The sequence below is a fragment of the Pelodiscus sinensis genome, chromosome 1 (genome assembly GCF_049634645.1).
Source record: "Pelodiscus sinensis isolate JC-2024 chromosome 1, ASM4963464v1, whole genome shotgun sequence".
In the NCBI taxonomy this organism is placed as follows: Eukaryota; Metazoa; Chordata; order Testudines; family Trionychidae; genus Pelodiscus; species Pelodiscus sinensis.
In genome coordinates, this window is record NC_134711.1 from 106970980 (window position 1) to 106988202 (window position 17223).

The following is a 17223-nucleotide window of genomic DNA, read 5'->3' on the forward strand; positions in this document are numbered from 1 at the left end:
GGTAAAATGCAATAGCCTAGCATTGTGCCTTTCATGGTTATCGATTGGAATCCTACTACCTGGCAGGTAACTTCTGTGGTGAAATTTCACCCCATCCTTTAAAGTCTGATGGGCCTGTGGTGACGCTGACTTTCACATCCAGTGCTGCAGTGGCTTCAAGAGGGTTTATTCTGACCTACTCTTTCCATGATACACAACCTGGTAAGTTGGCTAAGGAGTTGGTTTTCAGCGGAGGAATGGGAGCAGAGTATAAAGGAAAGGGTATGCAATGTATCAAAGAAATACATAGCAGAATTTATACAACCTCTCCCCTCCCCCTCCCCCCCACCCCCCCCAAAGAAACTTCAATAAAATGTTCTTACACTATCTTGATGTAACATAGGGGTGGGGAACCTAAGGCCTGGGGGCTGGATCTGGCCCCTGGGTAGCCTGGATCTGGCCCCTAGGGCTTAGGGCCTCCACCAGCATTGGGGAGTCCACGCTGGCCTCCAGTCCCACCCCCCACTGCTGCTGCCTCCCTGCAGCCCCCAAATCAAACTGAATTGATTTCTCCCCCCCCCCCCCGTGGGTCAGCGGTAGGGATGTTAAAGTGGGTAACTATAACCAATGGAAAATCTTAGTGGTTACATGCACCTGCAGCATGGGGCAGCAGTATACTCTGTGGGAGCCAGTGCATGGCAGAAAAATGCCATCTTATGGCATGTACCAGCTCCCACCTGCTGGCCCCACTCCATTGCCTCTGATACAAGAGGGTATAACTATTAACAGTAATCGATAAGCCCAAGCTTATCGTTAACTGTTTAAACAGTTCTACATCCCTCACTAGGGATGGCCCCCAACCTAAAAAAAGTTCCTTGCCCCGATGTAAAACATTATAATAAAGATAGGCTCCCAACGTATCTATTCCAGAGAGAAGGCTTATTGAGAGTCAGCTGGTTTCAACCTAGTCTGTACTATTCACTAGGTACTGAAGAGTCAAAGTTCTGCATCTCTTCCCAGCTGTGAAATGAGTCTCTAACAGCCTAACTGATATATCTTTATGTGACCCTACCCATTCTGCTCTCCCAAACTGCTAACCCCTACAACAGTCCCTATTGGTACACGTAATAGGTCTACCCAATATGGATGCATCTAGACTGGCAAGATTTTGCGCAAAAACTTGCCAGCTGTCTACACTGGCCACTTGAATTTGCACAAGAGCACTGATGTTCTAATGTAAGAATTCAGTGCTTCTTGCGCAAATACTTTGATGCTCCTGCTCAGGGATAAGCCCTCTTGTGCAAGAATACTTGTGCAAGAGGGCCAGTGTAGACAGGCACCTTAATTTTTTTGCACAAGAAAGCCCGATGGCTAAAATGGCTATCGGCGCTTTCTTGCGCAAAAGCGCATCTATACTGGGCACGGATGCTTTTGCACAAAATCTAGACTCTCTTTTGCGGAAATACTTTTAACAGAAAAGATTTCTGCAAAATCATGCCAGTCTAGATGCAGCCTCCAAGTATACTCTCAATTCCAGTAAATGTTTATCCTTGTAAGAAAATAATGCTAGCCTATCTGCAAATACTTTCAGGTTTGCTGAATTGTGTATGGGGAAATCCTGTAGAACTTACTGTAAATATAGGGGGAAGTTTCCCCCCTTATCCCAGTGTCAGTCTGGTTCTTAACTAATTAAGAGTTCATGTCTGTCCATTGAGGCATTCGGAATTCTTAGATTTGTATGGTGAGTTTAATTGTTCATGATCAACTGTTTCTTTTTTTTAGGTTCTGCTTTAAGAAAATTGAAAGCTGCATCTAAAGGTAAGATCCATTCTAGCTCTCTATGGGTATTTCAAAATAAATTATTTTGGAATAACAGCTCCCAAAATAATTATTTTGAAAGAGCATACCCACACTACAGAGAAGCCTTGAGATTAGTCTGAGGCAGACTCCCCTAATATGGACGTGCCACCTCGATTTAGAGCCCCAGGAAGCACTGCCGAGTGACTTACTTTGAATGTCCCTGGGAAGGAGCTATTTCAAAATAGTAGCAGTGGAGCATCCACACTACTGCTCTTCTGAAATAGCAGTTTTGAAATAGGCATTTTTCTCATGAAATGAGGGTTTATTATTCTGGAATAAGAAGCCCATTAATTTGAAATAACTTTGAAATAACAGCCTTGCTGTGTGGTCGCTCACCTTATTTCAAAATAACGCTGTAGTGTAGATGTGCCGTCTGCTTCTTCCCAGGACAGCTGGCAAGGAACCCATAAGTAGCTTTTATAAAGCTCTGCCATGGTGAACTTCTGTACCAGATTTGTAGCCAGTAATATAGCCAGCTTGGTGTCTTAACTGTATCCATTCACTCAGTATGAGTGATGCTACCATGGTTCTGTTTCTTTAATATCAGATGCTTACTGCTTTGTTTTTGTTCCTGCATTTGTGAGCTGCCTCACAAGACCAGAGAAGTGAACTGGTAGCTCAAAGCCAGGATGCACTCCCTCAGACTCTGGTTGTGAAAGGGGAATCCAGTTTGCTTTTTTCCCTTCGGTCTAGCATCCTAGAGTTCTAGCTAAACTGGCTAGGCTGTGGAGCCATTTCTGGGAAAAGGAACACACTTTTTTTTTAAGCTTGAAAATATGAATCCTAGTGATATCCGGTTTTTAGACCCTTCCCCATGTCATTCTCCATGGTTGCAGTTCTCCCCATCACTGCCACCTTGAATATTTTAAATAGAGGCGCAGGGTAAAAATATTTAAATAAATGGACCTAGTGTGGTCTATCAACTTTTTGCATCTGTCTCATTCTAAATGTGTGTGATGCCAAGTTGCTAGTGATGCAGTCACTAAAAGTGACTGTCCTTTCACTACTATATAAATGTACAGCAAAAGGCCTCTTTAGAAAGTCTGGGGTAAATAGAGTAAATTTTATTTTTAAAATAAGTACATTCTGGGTTTGCAGCCTACTCTACTAAATAAGAGTGGCTGTCATGCCTCTGGTTTCAATGGGCTTATCCCAAGGATGGTTTTTCCAGGTATGAATCTGGTCTAATTAGAAATGTTGCTCTGCAGTTAAATTGTCCTGGTTTTAGGATTTTGGATAGCTTGGTATTGGGTTCTTCCCAGAATTCAACCCACTTCCCAATTATGGCTCCCTTTTCCTTCTAGAACAGCTCTCTCATTTTACATATACCTGTTCAGGGTACTAGATAAAGGTGTGTGGAGAACTACCTTTGTTCTACAGGTAGATCTTAGTATCATAAGACCTTTGCTTAAGCAGAGATCAATAGAATTTAACTTGTAAGTCTGCTTGCTTTTGTTAGAAAACTGTGGTGGATCAGAATTTTTTCCAAAGCTGGACAAAGGCTTTTTGGTTGAAACTGTTTTTTCCTGGGGAAGTGTGAGGGGGAAGGGAACTGATTGATTCAGGTTGACTGAGACCTTTTTTTATAGACTTAACTGAATTATTTAAAGGGGTGGGAGAGAATTGGAAAAATCAAAGCATTTTTTAGACTATTGAAAATGACTTCATTTTGAATTTTTAGTTCAATTTTTTTAAATGCTCAACTGAAAGGAAAACCTACTTTTCTATTTTGGTTTGAACAAGATGCTTCTTTTGAAGCATCAAAAAAAAATTCTCTCCATCCCCTAGTTCTGCCAGTGATACAAAAAAAAGTTTGTACAGCTCTAACTTTTCAGATCACTTTTAATGAATGTTTGAGAAGACCGATTCCTGTCAGGGGAAAAAATACTTTTTTTTTTTCCCCCCCTCTCTTTAAGGGTGTCCAGTCTTTGATCTAATTCCAGTTGGATCAGCTGAGATAACATCTCCTAATTATCCCAACACTTATCCTAACATGCTGAACTGCACCTGGACAGTTTATTCCACTTCAGGAAATAGGTTGAAAGCTGTGATCGTAGACTTTGTAACAGAGAATGCAAAAGACTGCATTTGGGACTCTTTGAACATCTATGATGGCCCAAATCACTATTCAGAGCTTCTCGGTAGGTTAATCTCTATCTCTCTCCCACCTTGTCTCAGGGAAGTTGGCCAACATATGATGTGAGTATAATCTCTGTGGGGAAGTCAAGCAGGTAAGGAAGAGGGAAATGAGTTACTATAGGTTTTCCAAAGGTAGTGACTGCTGCTAGCATTTTTCTGCAGCACTTATCGAGTGGGGACTGGGGTGAACACTGAAGAAATTTGAACTCTGAGATTCCTCTCTGGAACTATTTATGGGCGTGACAGTAATGTCTCGTTTTGAGTGTGGCTCTATAACAGGTTTGGATTGTCGTCATTGTGGTGTCTGCTGCTGGTGTCCTAGAGAATTAGCTCGTGCCAGCTCTGGAGCGCCCTCTTCTGGCGGTGTCTTGTCCACAGTTACTTGCCCTTTCCATCTCCTTCATGCTAGGACCTGCATCCCTCCCAGGCCACAGCACCCCGTCCCCTAAGTACTGCCCTCTGGTGGCCGTAGTGTAGCCTCTTGCCCTGGGGCTGATTGCAGTCTGAATGGGCCATGCACATCACCAGCAAGGGGGGTGGACCTGTTGCCTTTGTTTCCTCTGGATAGTCCTCCCCAGTCCTAGTACCTTCTTGGGTCCCTTAGTCAGGACCAGCACCCAGATGTCAATCAGGCTGGAGCCCTGCTGGCTTCCTGGTCTCTCCCTGCACTGTTCTGTCTGCTGTACCAGTCTCTGTTAAGCAACTCAGCCCACCTCCCTCTGTACAGCCCAGCAGCCCTTTCTTGTAGGGTCTAAACTGACCCTGATTGAATTCCTCTGCCTCGCTCTGGCTCCTGGAACAGCCCTCTCTCCTAAAAAGGGCTGTTCTTAACCCCTTTTATTCCAATGCAAGGCAAACACACAGTCACAGGCAGGTGGTAGTGGGTTTTTTCCCCTTTCTTGGGGCTCTGACAGAACATTTAGGGTACGTCTAGACTACAGGCTTTTGTCGACAAAGCTTCTGTTGACAAAGAGCGTCTAGACTACATTTAGTTCTGTCGACAAAGCAAGCTGCTTTGTCAACATGACAGTGTAGATGCAAAGGACAGTTTAGATGCAATAATGCCTTCTGTCGACAGAACTCTGACAAGGCATTATTCCTCGTAAAATTAGGTTTACCAGCGTCGACAAAACTGCTGAGTTCTGTCGACGTTATGTTGACAGAACTCAGCGGTAGTGTAGACGCAGGTTTAGTTTTGTCGACAAAAGTGGACTTTTGTCGACAAAACCCTGTAGTCTAGACACACCCTTAGGGTGTGTCTAGACTACATGCCTCCTTCGATGGAGGCATGTAGATTAGACAGGCAAAGGGAAATGAAGCCGCGATTTAAATAATCGCAGCTTCATTTAAATTTACATGGCTGCTGCGCTGAGCCGACAATCAGCTGATCAGCTGTTTGTCGGCTCAGCGCGCTAGTCTGGACGCTCCACGCTGACCTGAAAGCCTTTTATCGACATCCCCCTTATGCCTCGTAGGATAAGGTTTACAGGGGATATCGATAAAAGGCTTTCATGTCGGCAGGGGAACATCCAGACTAGTGCGCTGAGCCGACAAACAGCTGTTTGTTGGCTCAGCGCAGCAGCCGTGTAAATTTAAATGAAGCCACAATTATTTAAATCACAGCTTCATTTCCCTTTGCCAAAAAACAAATCTACATGGCTCCGTCAATGGAGCCATGTAGTTTAGACGTACCCTTAGAGTCTGAAGCTGTTATGTTGATAATTAAGAAAGTACTGTATGTTGACACACAAACACATGGAGGATTTTGTCAAAGCTTTTTCTCAGTTTACTGACAAACTACCCAGAGCATCTCACTCCTGAATAGTCTTGGGAGGAGAAAAATAGCTTCACCCTCTCCAGGAAGGACCTTAATCTATTTATGTAAGTAACTTTTTAGTGCCCTTATGGCCAAGATGGAGTCTGCCTGCAGGCAGCTCTGGCTAAGAAGGCACATGCAGGAATGCAACTGCAAAAGTCTTCTCCCTTCTTACTCTCAGGGACACCTATTCCAGACCCAGCAGAGTGAGAGAGCGTGCACGCGCACACACACACACACACCCCTTTACTTAGAGCAATGAGAGATGTTTCATTGAACACAAGGCCCCACAAGTCCAGTGGTGGTTCAATGGGAAAGGGCAGACACCAAGCGGCATGTCTGCATCTGGAGTCCTGAACAGAGTTTCAGCCCAGTGATGAGTATTGGGTGCTTCTGGTCCTCTTTGGAACCAGTAAATTTTCTCCCAACAAACCCTGCTGTTGCCTTCTGCTGCTGCTGTCTGCATAGCCACAGAGCAACAAGCTCCCCACATAACTAACAGCCTCCTTCCTCATTCCCAATTCAAAGCCATGAGCCCCAAGACTCTCAGCCCCATGCAGCTCTGGGCAGCAGTGGTACTGGGTCCAGATCTGGTCCGTCTGTTTTGGATGACTTCTCCCTGGCACAGTACTCATCCTGGCGTATCCCCAATAAGCTGTCCTGTCCCTTTCAGGCTCTGGGCAGCTTCTCAGCTCCTTCATTTTGAGGGCCTGTTTACTGCAGCCCTCCTGACCGGCACCTTCCAGAGTCACACCCACTGGAGTTTTCCTGCCTTTGTCTCTGTGCTCTCTCTTCCTCAACTCCCACTCCCTGCCTTTACAGCACTTCCTTCTGCTGGAACAACTAGCACTTGCCTACTCCCTTAAAGATTAAGAGGCTATGCTCTTCAAACCCCAAAGGGGTTACAAGTACTTAAAGTATTATCCCCACATCCTGTAGAAGTAGATTAAACATGGAACATCCAGACATTGAGTGACCTTGGCAAGTCTTAAGATCCTAACGGTGCTAGCAAAAGAGGTGTAAGTGGACTCCTGCCCCAGGTGTTATCTTTGTCCTTATTCTAGTTTTACCTATCAAATTGCCTTGGGTTTTATTTTTAAAAATGTGGCTGCCTAGGAAGAAGGCTGGCATAATCTGACCAAAAAAATCTGCTTTGTCATTGTGTAAGTGCTTACTTTTTGTAATTTGCAGCTAGTTTATGTGGCCAAACAAAGTCTTTCCACCTGCTATCAAGCAGCAGCTACCTGACTCTGCGTTTCAAGACTGATAAGTCTGTGGGGAACAGAGGTTTTAAAATTCTCTTTGAAGAAGAGAATCGGTGGCCAGCACAGAAGAGTAGGAGTGGCATAGAACTTGAAAGCAAATGTAAGTAATGCTGTAGGTTGGGCTTTCTTCAAACTCAAATATAGGCTTTTTGTATCTAACTAGTAAGAAAAATATGCATTCCCGTTTCCCTTCCTTGAGACAAGGCTGCTGAATAACCCTGTCTATGGAAGGAATTGTCCTACACTCAGTTGAGGATGCCCTGATGTCCAGCCTTCATTCTCAGCTGTGGATTGGTTAATTGTACGACACAAGGTATGTTTCTGGGTGTTTGATTTCCAGGCCTCTGATAATTCCAGTCATATGTGGATCAGACAGCAATATTCTTCTTGAATTAATGCATGAGGCAGAACAGTGGATTGTAACTTAGTGGTGGGAGAATGTGGCTAATATAACCAGTTCGACTCTTATTCTGACCTCTACCCCAAAGGCTTCACTGAAAGAATTATTATCTAGATGTTGGTTGCATCCACATGAAACCAACAAACACTCCTGGCTGTGTCTAGACTGGCAAGTTTTTCCACAAAAGCAGAAAAACTTGCCAGCTGTCCACACTGGCCACTTGAATTTGCACAAGAACACTGACGATTTAATATAAGATTGTCTGTGTTCTTTCGCAAATACTATGCTGCTCCCATTCAGGGGAAGAGCCCTCTTGCGCAACTGTATTTGCCCAAGAGGGCCACTGTAGACAGCTAAAAATTGTTTTGTGCAAAAAATCCCCGATGGCGAAAATGGCGATTGGGGCTTTCTTGCGCAAAACTGTGTCTAGATTGGCACGGACGCTTTTCCGCAAAAAGTGCTTTTGTGCAAAAGCATCTGTGCCAATCTAGACGCTCTTTTCCGCAAATGCTTTTAACGGAAAAACTTTTACGTTAAAAGCATTTGTGGAAAATCATGCCAGTCTAGACGCAGCCTCCATGTCTCTTTGACAAGAGCTAATCCAACGGCTCTTACTAAAGAGATGTGCCCTCTCCTGAGCCTCTGGAGGCTGACCAGAGGCATTTGACCTAAGACTGTGCAACTCAAAGGCTAGTTCTGTAGGTGCTAGAACTAAAGGTACTGCCGCACCCCCTGGATTGTGATGGTTTCCATCTTGCACAGGGTTTACCATTTGGTTCTGTGGCTGTCAGTACCCCCACCATACAAACTGTTCCAGCACTACTGACTTGTGGAATGTTCCAGAATATCATCCATAGAGCTCCAGCAGAGGCTCTAACATACCTCATTCACTACTGTACTTGCTTATTTCCTCCATTGAACTATCTCTGCTAATGAGAATAGCTTTGTTTGGCAAGGAATTTTTTAATTGACTGTCTTTTTTCCTCCCCCCCCCCCCCCTTTGAACTTCTCACAGGTCCACCTACAGAGTTAACAGCTTCTGAGGAAAGGAAATATCGCTTAAGATTTCAACTATCTTGTCTCCCTCACACCAGCCCCTCCCACTGGAAACACTTGGTGGAAAGTTAATGGTGTGGGAAGCAGTTTTTCAGACTTAATCCTGTTGTATGCGCTTAGGGATCATGGTATTCTTGGAAGGGTGTTTCGTCTGCTTTGAGAACATATCTGACACTTCACTGTCTGGATTTTTATACATACATATAATATGGCTTTATCAAACTATGACTATTAAAATAAGGCTAACAAAATTAAACCAATTCCAGACAAATGTGGCATTCCAATGGTGGATCCATTCCCAGTGGACAAGATTGAAACACATGTGAAAGGAGCAAGAGACGAGCTAGGCAAGCCAAGGGTCGTTGGTGGCCGCCCAGCACTTCAAATGTCCTGGCCCTGGCTGGTCAGTCTACAGTTTGAGAGTGAGCATTTCTGTGGAGGTTCTCTGATTTCTGAGAAGTGGGTCCTAACAGCTGGACACTGTAACTTCAGGTGAGCAAAGTTTTTAACTCTCATGACAACACCACCACAATGGAGTATGCTAGCCTACCAGCTGTGGCAGCCTCTAAATCATTGTTGTTCCCTGACAAGCAAAAGTAGCTTCGTACTACTACTTGGCTCTCAACTGTTCCAAAAGTGTGTATTTTGCCACCTTCTCCTTGCTGCTACATACCTTCTGAACCCCCTTGTTCCCCTACACAAACACATCCTCCTCCTCCTCCTCCATAGATCTTACATTGTGCCACTTACTGGATACTAAAGGTTTAATTCATCTTGGGTATTGGGTGACCTGTGTAATCACCCCACGCTATCAGTGGAAAAATTTTCCTAAAATAACTTCTTCTGGCAATATTAGAGCTCTACACATAATAGTATGGCTAGTCTAGAGTGGTGCTTTTGCCAGCTCAAGCCAAAGAGTTAATTATTACACTATATGTGAGGGTTAACATGCTGTGTACCCTGGTATCTATTCGCTATTCAGTGGAAGTGAGATTATGGCAGTTGCATCAAAATTTCATACAAAAACAATGGGCTGAAATCAAAACTAGATTCCAGTTCCTGCTATTGTGATTAATATCTCTGAAATGGAGTTCCAAGAATCCTGGACTGCTTTTTTTTTAACAGTAGTGTAAGCATTTCAGAAACCGAAAGTTGATCTTGCAGTTTTTTTTTTTACAATATGGTAATGTTGGTTTGGTGTGGGATTTTTTTCAGACACTTTTCAAGTCATGCAAATGCTTAAGTCCACTGAAAGCTAATAGTACTTGTACTTCAAAGTCACACAGGTGCTTTTGAAAACTTCATCCATTTTCTTAAGCAGAATTATGCCAGCTTTGTATACAGTGGTTTTTTCTTAATTGAACTGAATGTAGTTTCTGTTTTTCCTTGCCCAGTGCTCAGACAGACAGGATATTTCTGGGGGAAACGTATCTGTTGCCAAATATAAAAGGCAACAGCCCTGCCCTTGTGAAAGCTGTGCATGTGCACTATAACTTCAGTGGATTTCCTTCCAGCAATGATATCACTCTCTTGGAACTGGAGAAACCCATCAAACTAGGTACTACCTGGATTCCAGTGTTTGTGAGACCGCTCTAGCTGTGTTTGTTTATGTGGTGCAGCATTGGCCCTTTCCAATGAAAAGATTCTGATCCAAGACCTGCTGTCTGATAAATATATGTACTAATGCAACTCTGTTCTATTGAGTAATCCTTAGGACACCGCTACTACCTTGATAAACTCCTAGGGAGCCTGATGCAAAACCCAGGGAAGTCCATGTAAAGACTCCTGTCAACTTTGAAGGGCTTTGTCCTAGACTCAGCCTGTGGTGGCATTGGGTGGATGGTCCTGTCTTTAGGATTTCAGGGTATAAACAGGAGGGCAGATTTCCTGTTTTCCCTAGTCCTATGTCTTCAATTGTTTATACCCATGAATATTCCATTTAGAAGAACCAAGAGTAGGTACACTCATTGCATAATGATGTGTATATAAGAAGTCTGACAGGTACACATCCCTCTTTGTTTGAAGCAAAGTATATGGTTTCTAACCAAGTGTTGGGTTGGGTTTGGTGTTTGTCCAAAAAAACAAAAACCAGAGCCAGCTAGCAGTGTTCAGAATTGAAAGGAACAGTATGTGTGTTTACCACCCACATTCTCTCCTGATACCTTAACTGTCTTTAGAGTCAGACAATATCCATCCCTGGTTAAACATAGACATAGTTTATGAGTAGGGTGCTTAGTATTTTTTTAGGACAATGATATAGCATGGGCAAAAATATATTACTGGAATAGAAATGTGGCATAAACACAATGCCACTAATACTGAAGTTTGAGTGAACGAGCTGCGGACACTGCAGTAAACTTGGTGTGCTGTTGCTAACCTAGACCAAGCCCTGCTGTTCCTCAGTCCATTGAACCACTGTCGTTAGAGGGCGATAAGGAAAATATTCCAGTTGGTGAAAGTGTTTTGTAACTTGCTTGCATGACTGGGTTAACTGACTGACACAGGAATGTGCACTGGCTTGAGTGCTGCAGGAAGCCTAACACATTAAAACCAAGCTGCAGAGTTTGTGTTTATTTCAGAAATCTCCCTTCTGCCCCGCCTCTTCCCCCTCCCCCCCTTACAGGACCCAGGTAAAGTGGGTTCAGTCATCTTTGTGATAGGCTCACTAGGCAGAGATGTAAATACTATGAGGGCATGTCTACGCAGCAGAGCTAAACTTGAAATAAGCTACAAAACTTGAGCTATGCTATTTGCGTAGCGTAAGTCAAAATAGCTTATTTTGCAATTGGGCACATCTGCACAGCAGTTATTTTGAAATGGAGTGCTGTTCCTCCAACTTCTTACTCCTCATACAATGACGTTTACGTAAGTCAGAGTAAGAAACCCTTTATTTTGAAATAATAGGCTTGCTGTGTAGACGGAATAACACTGCTGACATAAATGAAATCTGGGTGTCTCAGGGTAAGTGTGAGCCTTTAAAATGGCTTTCTCAGGCATTCAAGCAGTCTGTGTGGGGGGGGAATCTAAACCATACTGGAGCCCATATGGTACTCTGTCAAAGTACTGGGTGGCTTGATTTTGTTTTTTGGAGGGAAGTGGTGAGTAGGAGACAGGGAGTTTGAAAAAACTGGAGAAGGGTTAAATAACTAAAATAATAAAAGGGAAGCTATACCACATACTCATTTGATTCGCTTCCATGCAGGTGACTCTGTAGCGCTAATTTGCTTACCAGATAGAGATGAGGAAATAAGCATTGATGCAAGATGTTTAACAGCGGGATGGGGAGCAACAGAATCAGGCAGTAAGTACATGTTACTATTACTATTATTATTATTTTTTTTTTTTTAAACTGAAGTCCAAAGTCTTGCGAGGACTTAGCTGCTTGTGGCTTTCTTTGTTTCCAATGTCGTCCCATGTGTGACACGCATTTTCCAAACAGAAAAGAAGGTGCAGTGCTGGTCCCAAAAACCTCACTCTATTAAAACATAAGGTAGGGAAAAGATAAGAATAAGCAGCTGTTCCCAGCTGCTGGAGCAGTGCACAGTGCAGAGACCTCCTCTGGGCCACAGGAAGGCACATGCTGGAGTGAGCAGCCCATAGCCATTCTAGCCCGGTGTGTAGTGGGGTGGCAGCAAGGGGCCCCCCAGGGCATTTAAGTTTTTATTGTAAGCAGGACAGATGATGTTGGAAGGGGCAGCAGCACTGGAAATACCCCTCCCTCAGAAACCCCTGCCAGAAGGGGTGTCCCAGGTAAGCATGGCACCCCCCCTTGTGCACCCCATTCTCCCCAGAGCCTGCACCCTCTTCCCTTCTCCTCTGACCAGCCCCCAAATTCCCTCCCAGAACCTGCTCCCAGGATACTCTGCCCCTGCCCCAGGCCAGAGCCTACATCTGTTCCTGGCCAGAGCCTGCACCCCTCCCCCACCCAAACTCCTCAAAGCCTTAGGCAGGTGGGGGAGGGGGCAAAGTTTGAGTGGGGGAAGGGTGCAGGCTCTGGGCATTCTTGGCGTCATCAAAAATGCTGCAGACTTGCTGCCCCTGGCAGGAAGAGGGAGTACGTGGGTTGAGCTGGGGGGGGGGGGAGAAGGTAAGCAGAAGAGGTTTGGGGTCCCTGAAAACTGGCATCAAAATGGAAGCCCTTGGGTTGCTAACATTTGACAAGTGCTGGATTAGATTTCCACATGCATGCAGTAAGCCAACAGAACACCGGAAGAAGCTGTGAGAGTTGGGTTTTGTCTCCGTTCAGTGGCTGGTCCACATCGTGGTTCCAGTGAATGGGTGTAGTTCACGCTTTAGCTCAGCTGACCTTCAGCTATAGTTTCAGCTCTGAGAGTCCAGGGTTCCAATCCTGTTGATGACACAGGTGCAGGGAGTTATACCTGCCTCTGTGAGAGGGGAATTCTCGGTCTCTGGAAATGCATGTGGAATCTCATTCGTGCAATGTGTTTGGTGTCAAATGCACCTGTGAAATGAGGCAAGGCTCTAAAATTACATGCCAACGTGAGTCAGCTCTGCAGTCACAAACCCTGGAGTGTTGAGAGACGGCGGAAGAGGTGAAAGGATGAGTGACTCAGTACACCTCTTAAATATGGCACCTCTTCTCAAATATGGCACCTCTTGTCATTCTGCCACAAGGGCATGTTTCCACATATTCCTCTTTATGCCATAGAGGATGAATACTCCATCAGGCTGCAGCAGGCGAGTATACCTCTCTTCTCCAATGAGGCCTGCAGGAGCTACTGGGGGCAGGATATTAAAAATACCAACATTTGCGGTGGAGCAGCTGGCGCAACTGCTTGCTTGGTACGTACCTGGTGTGGGGAGGTATGAATACTTGCTTTCCACACTACTACTGATGGCAAAAATGTAGCTACATAACGGGCTTCTGAACACTAGGGTAATGCTACGAATATATCGTTGAAGGTCAGTGTTGGAAACAGAACCCTTGTAAATCAGCTAATCTAAATGTTTGTGAGCTGATTTAGAAACCCTTTGGGCTCTCTAATACCAAGTAACTCCTTCCTCTCCCCTCCCCCCCTTTTTTTTAATAGGGAGATTCTGGAGGGCCACTGATCTGCATGGTAAATGGATATTATAAGCTGATCGGCATTGTGAGCTGGGGCAGTGATAATTGCAATCCAAAATCACCAACGGTTTATACCAGAATTTCTACCTACAGGGACTGGATTTCTTCAGTCACTAATGGAAAAGTGTGATGGTTGAGTTGAACTCTTATTCCTGTCTAAATGGGGAAGAATGTGTGAAATATGCAGGGTAAAATACCCAATAAATATGGCAGCATTTGTCTCCCATCCTGATTTTTCTTTAAACATCAAGAGACTGTGCCAGTGAGCTAATGCAGCGGTCGTCTTCTAATGGCAAATCTAACACCCTTGCAACTCTATCGTGAGAAACTCCATCTCCCAATAGGTGTTGCCCACATTACAGACACGTTCTTTGCTGGTCTAAATTAGTGCCATTCTTCTGAAGTCAATAGCACTTCATTTTTAATAGACAAACAAAGTGTGTGTGTGTGTGTGTGTGTGTGTGTGTTCTGATACAATAAATATTTTAACCCAGCAATTCTCAGCTGCTGCTCATTTGACCACTCTCAGAACTCTGAGCAACTATTTCCAAAAGAACAGTACAGACCAGCTTGTCAGATTCACCACAGTACTTCACACACTACACTTAGATATTCTGATTGAATGCCTTGTGCCTTCCAAATAAGGCACTGGCTTTAGTAGAAGGGGAGGTAGAGAAGCAACATGTTACTGGCTGTTACAGGTAAAGATGTCAAGAAAAACATGGGCACCTTATATGGGGAGGAAAGGGACCCACACAGAGTGACTAAAAAAGAATGACCTTGGTAGAAAAGAATCTGAAAGAAGAATCTAGCATCTCTAAAATACAAGCTTCCCCATCTCTTCACTGTGTGTAAAGTGAGGCTGACTAGTTGGAAGAAGTTACTTCAGCTAAATAGCCCCCAAACACTTTCTTTAGCTAATAGGCTTTTGATTCTGTATTGAAGTCCCTTTCTTGCTTTTTAAGTTTAGACTAAGTTTAATAGATTCCTGATTACCTGTTCTTGTATCAAGTGCTTACCTTCAGAATGTTTTATACCTTTTTTCCCTCTGATAGTGCATCTCCATTAGCGCACAGACAGTATGAAATGCTCAGTCAGATGCTACCAGCTATGCCACGTGTAATTCTACCACTAAAATAAGAGTTAAAAACCACTGCAGCTGAAAGGAGAATGTGAGTAAAGGGGAACTAGGTTTTCATCTGACCAGTGTCTGGACTGCCAATGTCGAACATTGACAAAATTGAGTCAGACCTCTCAAAATTGTGATGGGCTTAAAATACTTGAAGCACTTCATTTGCCTTGTGGTTTTTAGCCCTCCTTGTTGAGGAACATTTTTCTCCAAGCTTTTCTCCCTAACAAAAGCTGAGATTCACTCACATGGCTTTGCTGTGTTACGAAAACACAGCAAAACGGAGATTGTCTCTAAAATTGTGAATAGACTGTGTGTGTTCAGATGGTGGTAGAAGTCTCATGTCTGTGGAGGTGACTGCCATTTGGGGAACAACATGTTATGGAAGAAAAATGTCCCATTCACTCTCTTCTGGAGACTTGACTTTTTGGTTTGGTTTCTTATTTTCCCTTCAACTACAATAAACATAATTTAAACCAAGTTACATGGCTGCTTTGTGTATATCAAACACTAAACTCCAGACTCTTCAGGAATAGATTGGCTTCAGTATCAATAAGCTATCACCTGTTTGCAGGCACCATAAAGAACAGTACCTTACACTCCTGTTTGTACAACATTTTCAGATGCAAGTTGTTAATCACTTCCACTGGAAGTGAAGGGAGTTCATTTTCTTTCACTTAGGGTACATGTAGACTCACGGCTTTTTCAAAAGATACTTTCGAAAAAGCCTCTTTTGAAAGAGCATCTAGATTGAAAGTGGATCGCTTTTTCAAAAGAGCATCCGGTCTACCTGGATGCTCTATCGAAAAAAGGGCACCTGGAAGCACTTTTGCCAGGGCATGAGTGCAGCCTTTACTTCCGGGTCCTGCAGCATGCTGTTTAGAGACGTGTGCTTTGAGGTCCTCTTCCTCTCCCCGCCCCCCACAGCTGTTCCTCTGTTCCTGCAGCTGGCTTGCCTACCTCCTAGAGGGACAGCAAAGCTTCTGCAGTGCTTGCTTTGAGTGCCCTGCTTTCTGGGATACCACAGCATTTTTTTTTTTTCCTGGTTGATTTTTGTGCTTTGAGTTGGTGTTGGTGTGGTGTGTGTGTGTGTGTGTGTGTGTGTGTGTGTGGTGGTTTTTTTTGGGCCAAGAAGCTGGAGCTGCCATTGGGCAGGCAATGGCCACACACTGTAGTGCTTCAATTTCTGCTGCAACTCCATGAGACCTTCATGGTGTTCATGCTAGATCTGGATTCTGAACCCAGTCTTCAGCCCCTCGTTTGGGCTACAGCAACACTGTTCTTGCCACTGAACTTCTTCCATGAGAGGCAATTTTGGAGGCTGGTGACCAGTTCAGGCTGGTGGGACCGGCTCATCACGAAGTGGTGGGACGACCAGGCTTGGCTCTGAAACTTCAGGATGCGTAAGGCCACCTTCCAGGAGCTCAGGCATGCATGCACAAGCGACAACAATAGATCCTGCAGACAGTGCTGCCACGGGCAGGCGGTGGGTGTGTGGGTGGGGGCCCTGGGAGACCCAACGACAGGACCCCACCTGTACCCTGCCATCCCCCTGGAGAAGAGGGTGGCTATTGCCCTCTGGAAGCTGATCACCCCTGACATCAACCATTTGGTAGGACACCAATTTGGTGTGGGAAGATCTACTGTTGGCGCTGTGTTGATAGAGGTAAATCCCTCTGGGGGTACAGTCCATGCAGGGTAGGGGGAGTGTAAATCCCTCTGGGGGTACAGTCCATGCAGGGTAGGGGGAGTGTAAATCCCTCTGGGGGTACAGTCCATGCAGGGTAGGGGGAGTGGAACAGGAAAGGGTGGGGGGCAATGAGCCCTCACCCTGCCCTACTGCGGGGAGCAGCCACTGGGGTGGGGGGGGCTCCTGGGGTCTCTGGGGTGAAGAGAAGGGGCACTCCAAAGGACTCGGGCAACCCCTCTAACTTCCTATTCTGTGTCTATTTCTGCAGGTGGTGAGGGCCATCAACTCGGAGCTGCTCAGTTTCTTTACGAATGCGCACACTGTCCCTGCTTGTGATCAGTGAGTAAGTCCTTAGAACAAGGGATGGGAATGTTCTCACTGCAAGCCCACATCTGGCCTGGCCAGCAGCACTGGCCTCACAGGGCCCCACAGTGGCTAGGGCAATCCCTCGCCTTCTCCCCCCACCATGGCCATACAGCCCAGGAAAGTGTCCAGCCACAGTGGGTCACAAGATGTAGGACAGGGGCCTGGAGCAGCTTGGGTCTCCCAGGGCCTCCACCCACATACCCACCGCCTGCCCATAGCAGCACTGTCTGCAGGAGCAATTGTTGTGGCTTGTGCATACATGCCTGAGTGCTAGGTGTGACACTTGTGGTGGTCTGTGTAGTGTCATGCGTGTGCCCTTGTGACCAGCCTGCTTCCCGCAGTTCTTGGTGGGGGGAGAACTGGGGTCAGATGTGTGGGGTCCTCCCCGAGCTGTGAGTGCCAGCCCAGGTATGCCCTGGGAATGAATATGCTTGCAC

At 45.2% G+C, this 17223-nt stretch overlaps 1 protein-coding gene across 2 annotated transcripts in view; it reads left to right on the forward strand.

The window, feature by feature from the left end:
• The window catches only part of OVCH1 (ovochymase 1), a 72501-nt gene extending 58676 nt beyond the window's left edge, over window positions 1-13825 (forward strand). For both annotated transcript variants that reach the window (XM_075940722.1, XM_075940721.1), the window contains exons 26-34: window positions 67-201; window positions 1762-1797; window positions 3756-3980; window positions 6986-7159; window positions 8782-9007; window positions 9910-10073; window positions 11718-11816; window positions 13185-13318; window positions 13567-13825. In XM_075940722.1, the coding sequence (XP_075796837.1) occupies window positions 67-201; window positions 1762-1797; window positions 3756-3980; window positions 6986-7159; window positions 8782-9007; window positions 9910-10073; window positions 11718-11816; window positions 13185-13318; window positions 13567-13731 (1358 nt within the window). In that variant the 3' untranslated portion in view covers window positions 13732-13825. The remainder of the gene's footprint in view (window positions 1-66; window positions 202-1761; window positions 1798-3755; window positions 3981-6985; window positions 7160-8781; window positions 9008-9909; window positions 10074-11717; window positions 11817-13184; window positions 13319-13566) is intronic.
• Window positions 13826-17223: the final 3398 nt, after the last annotated feature.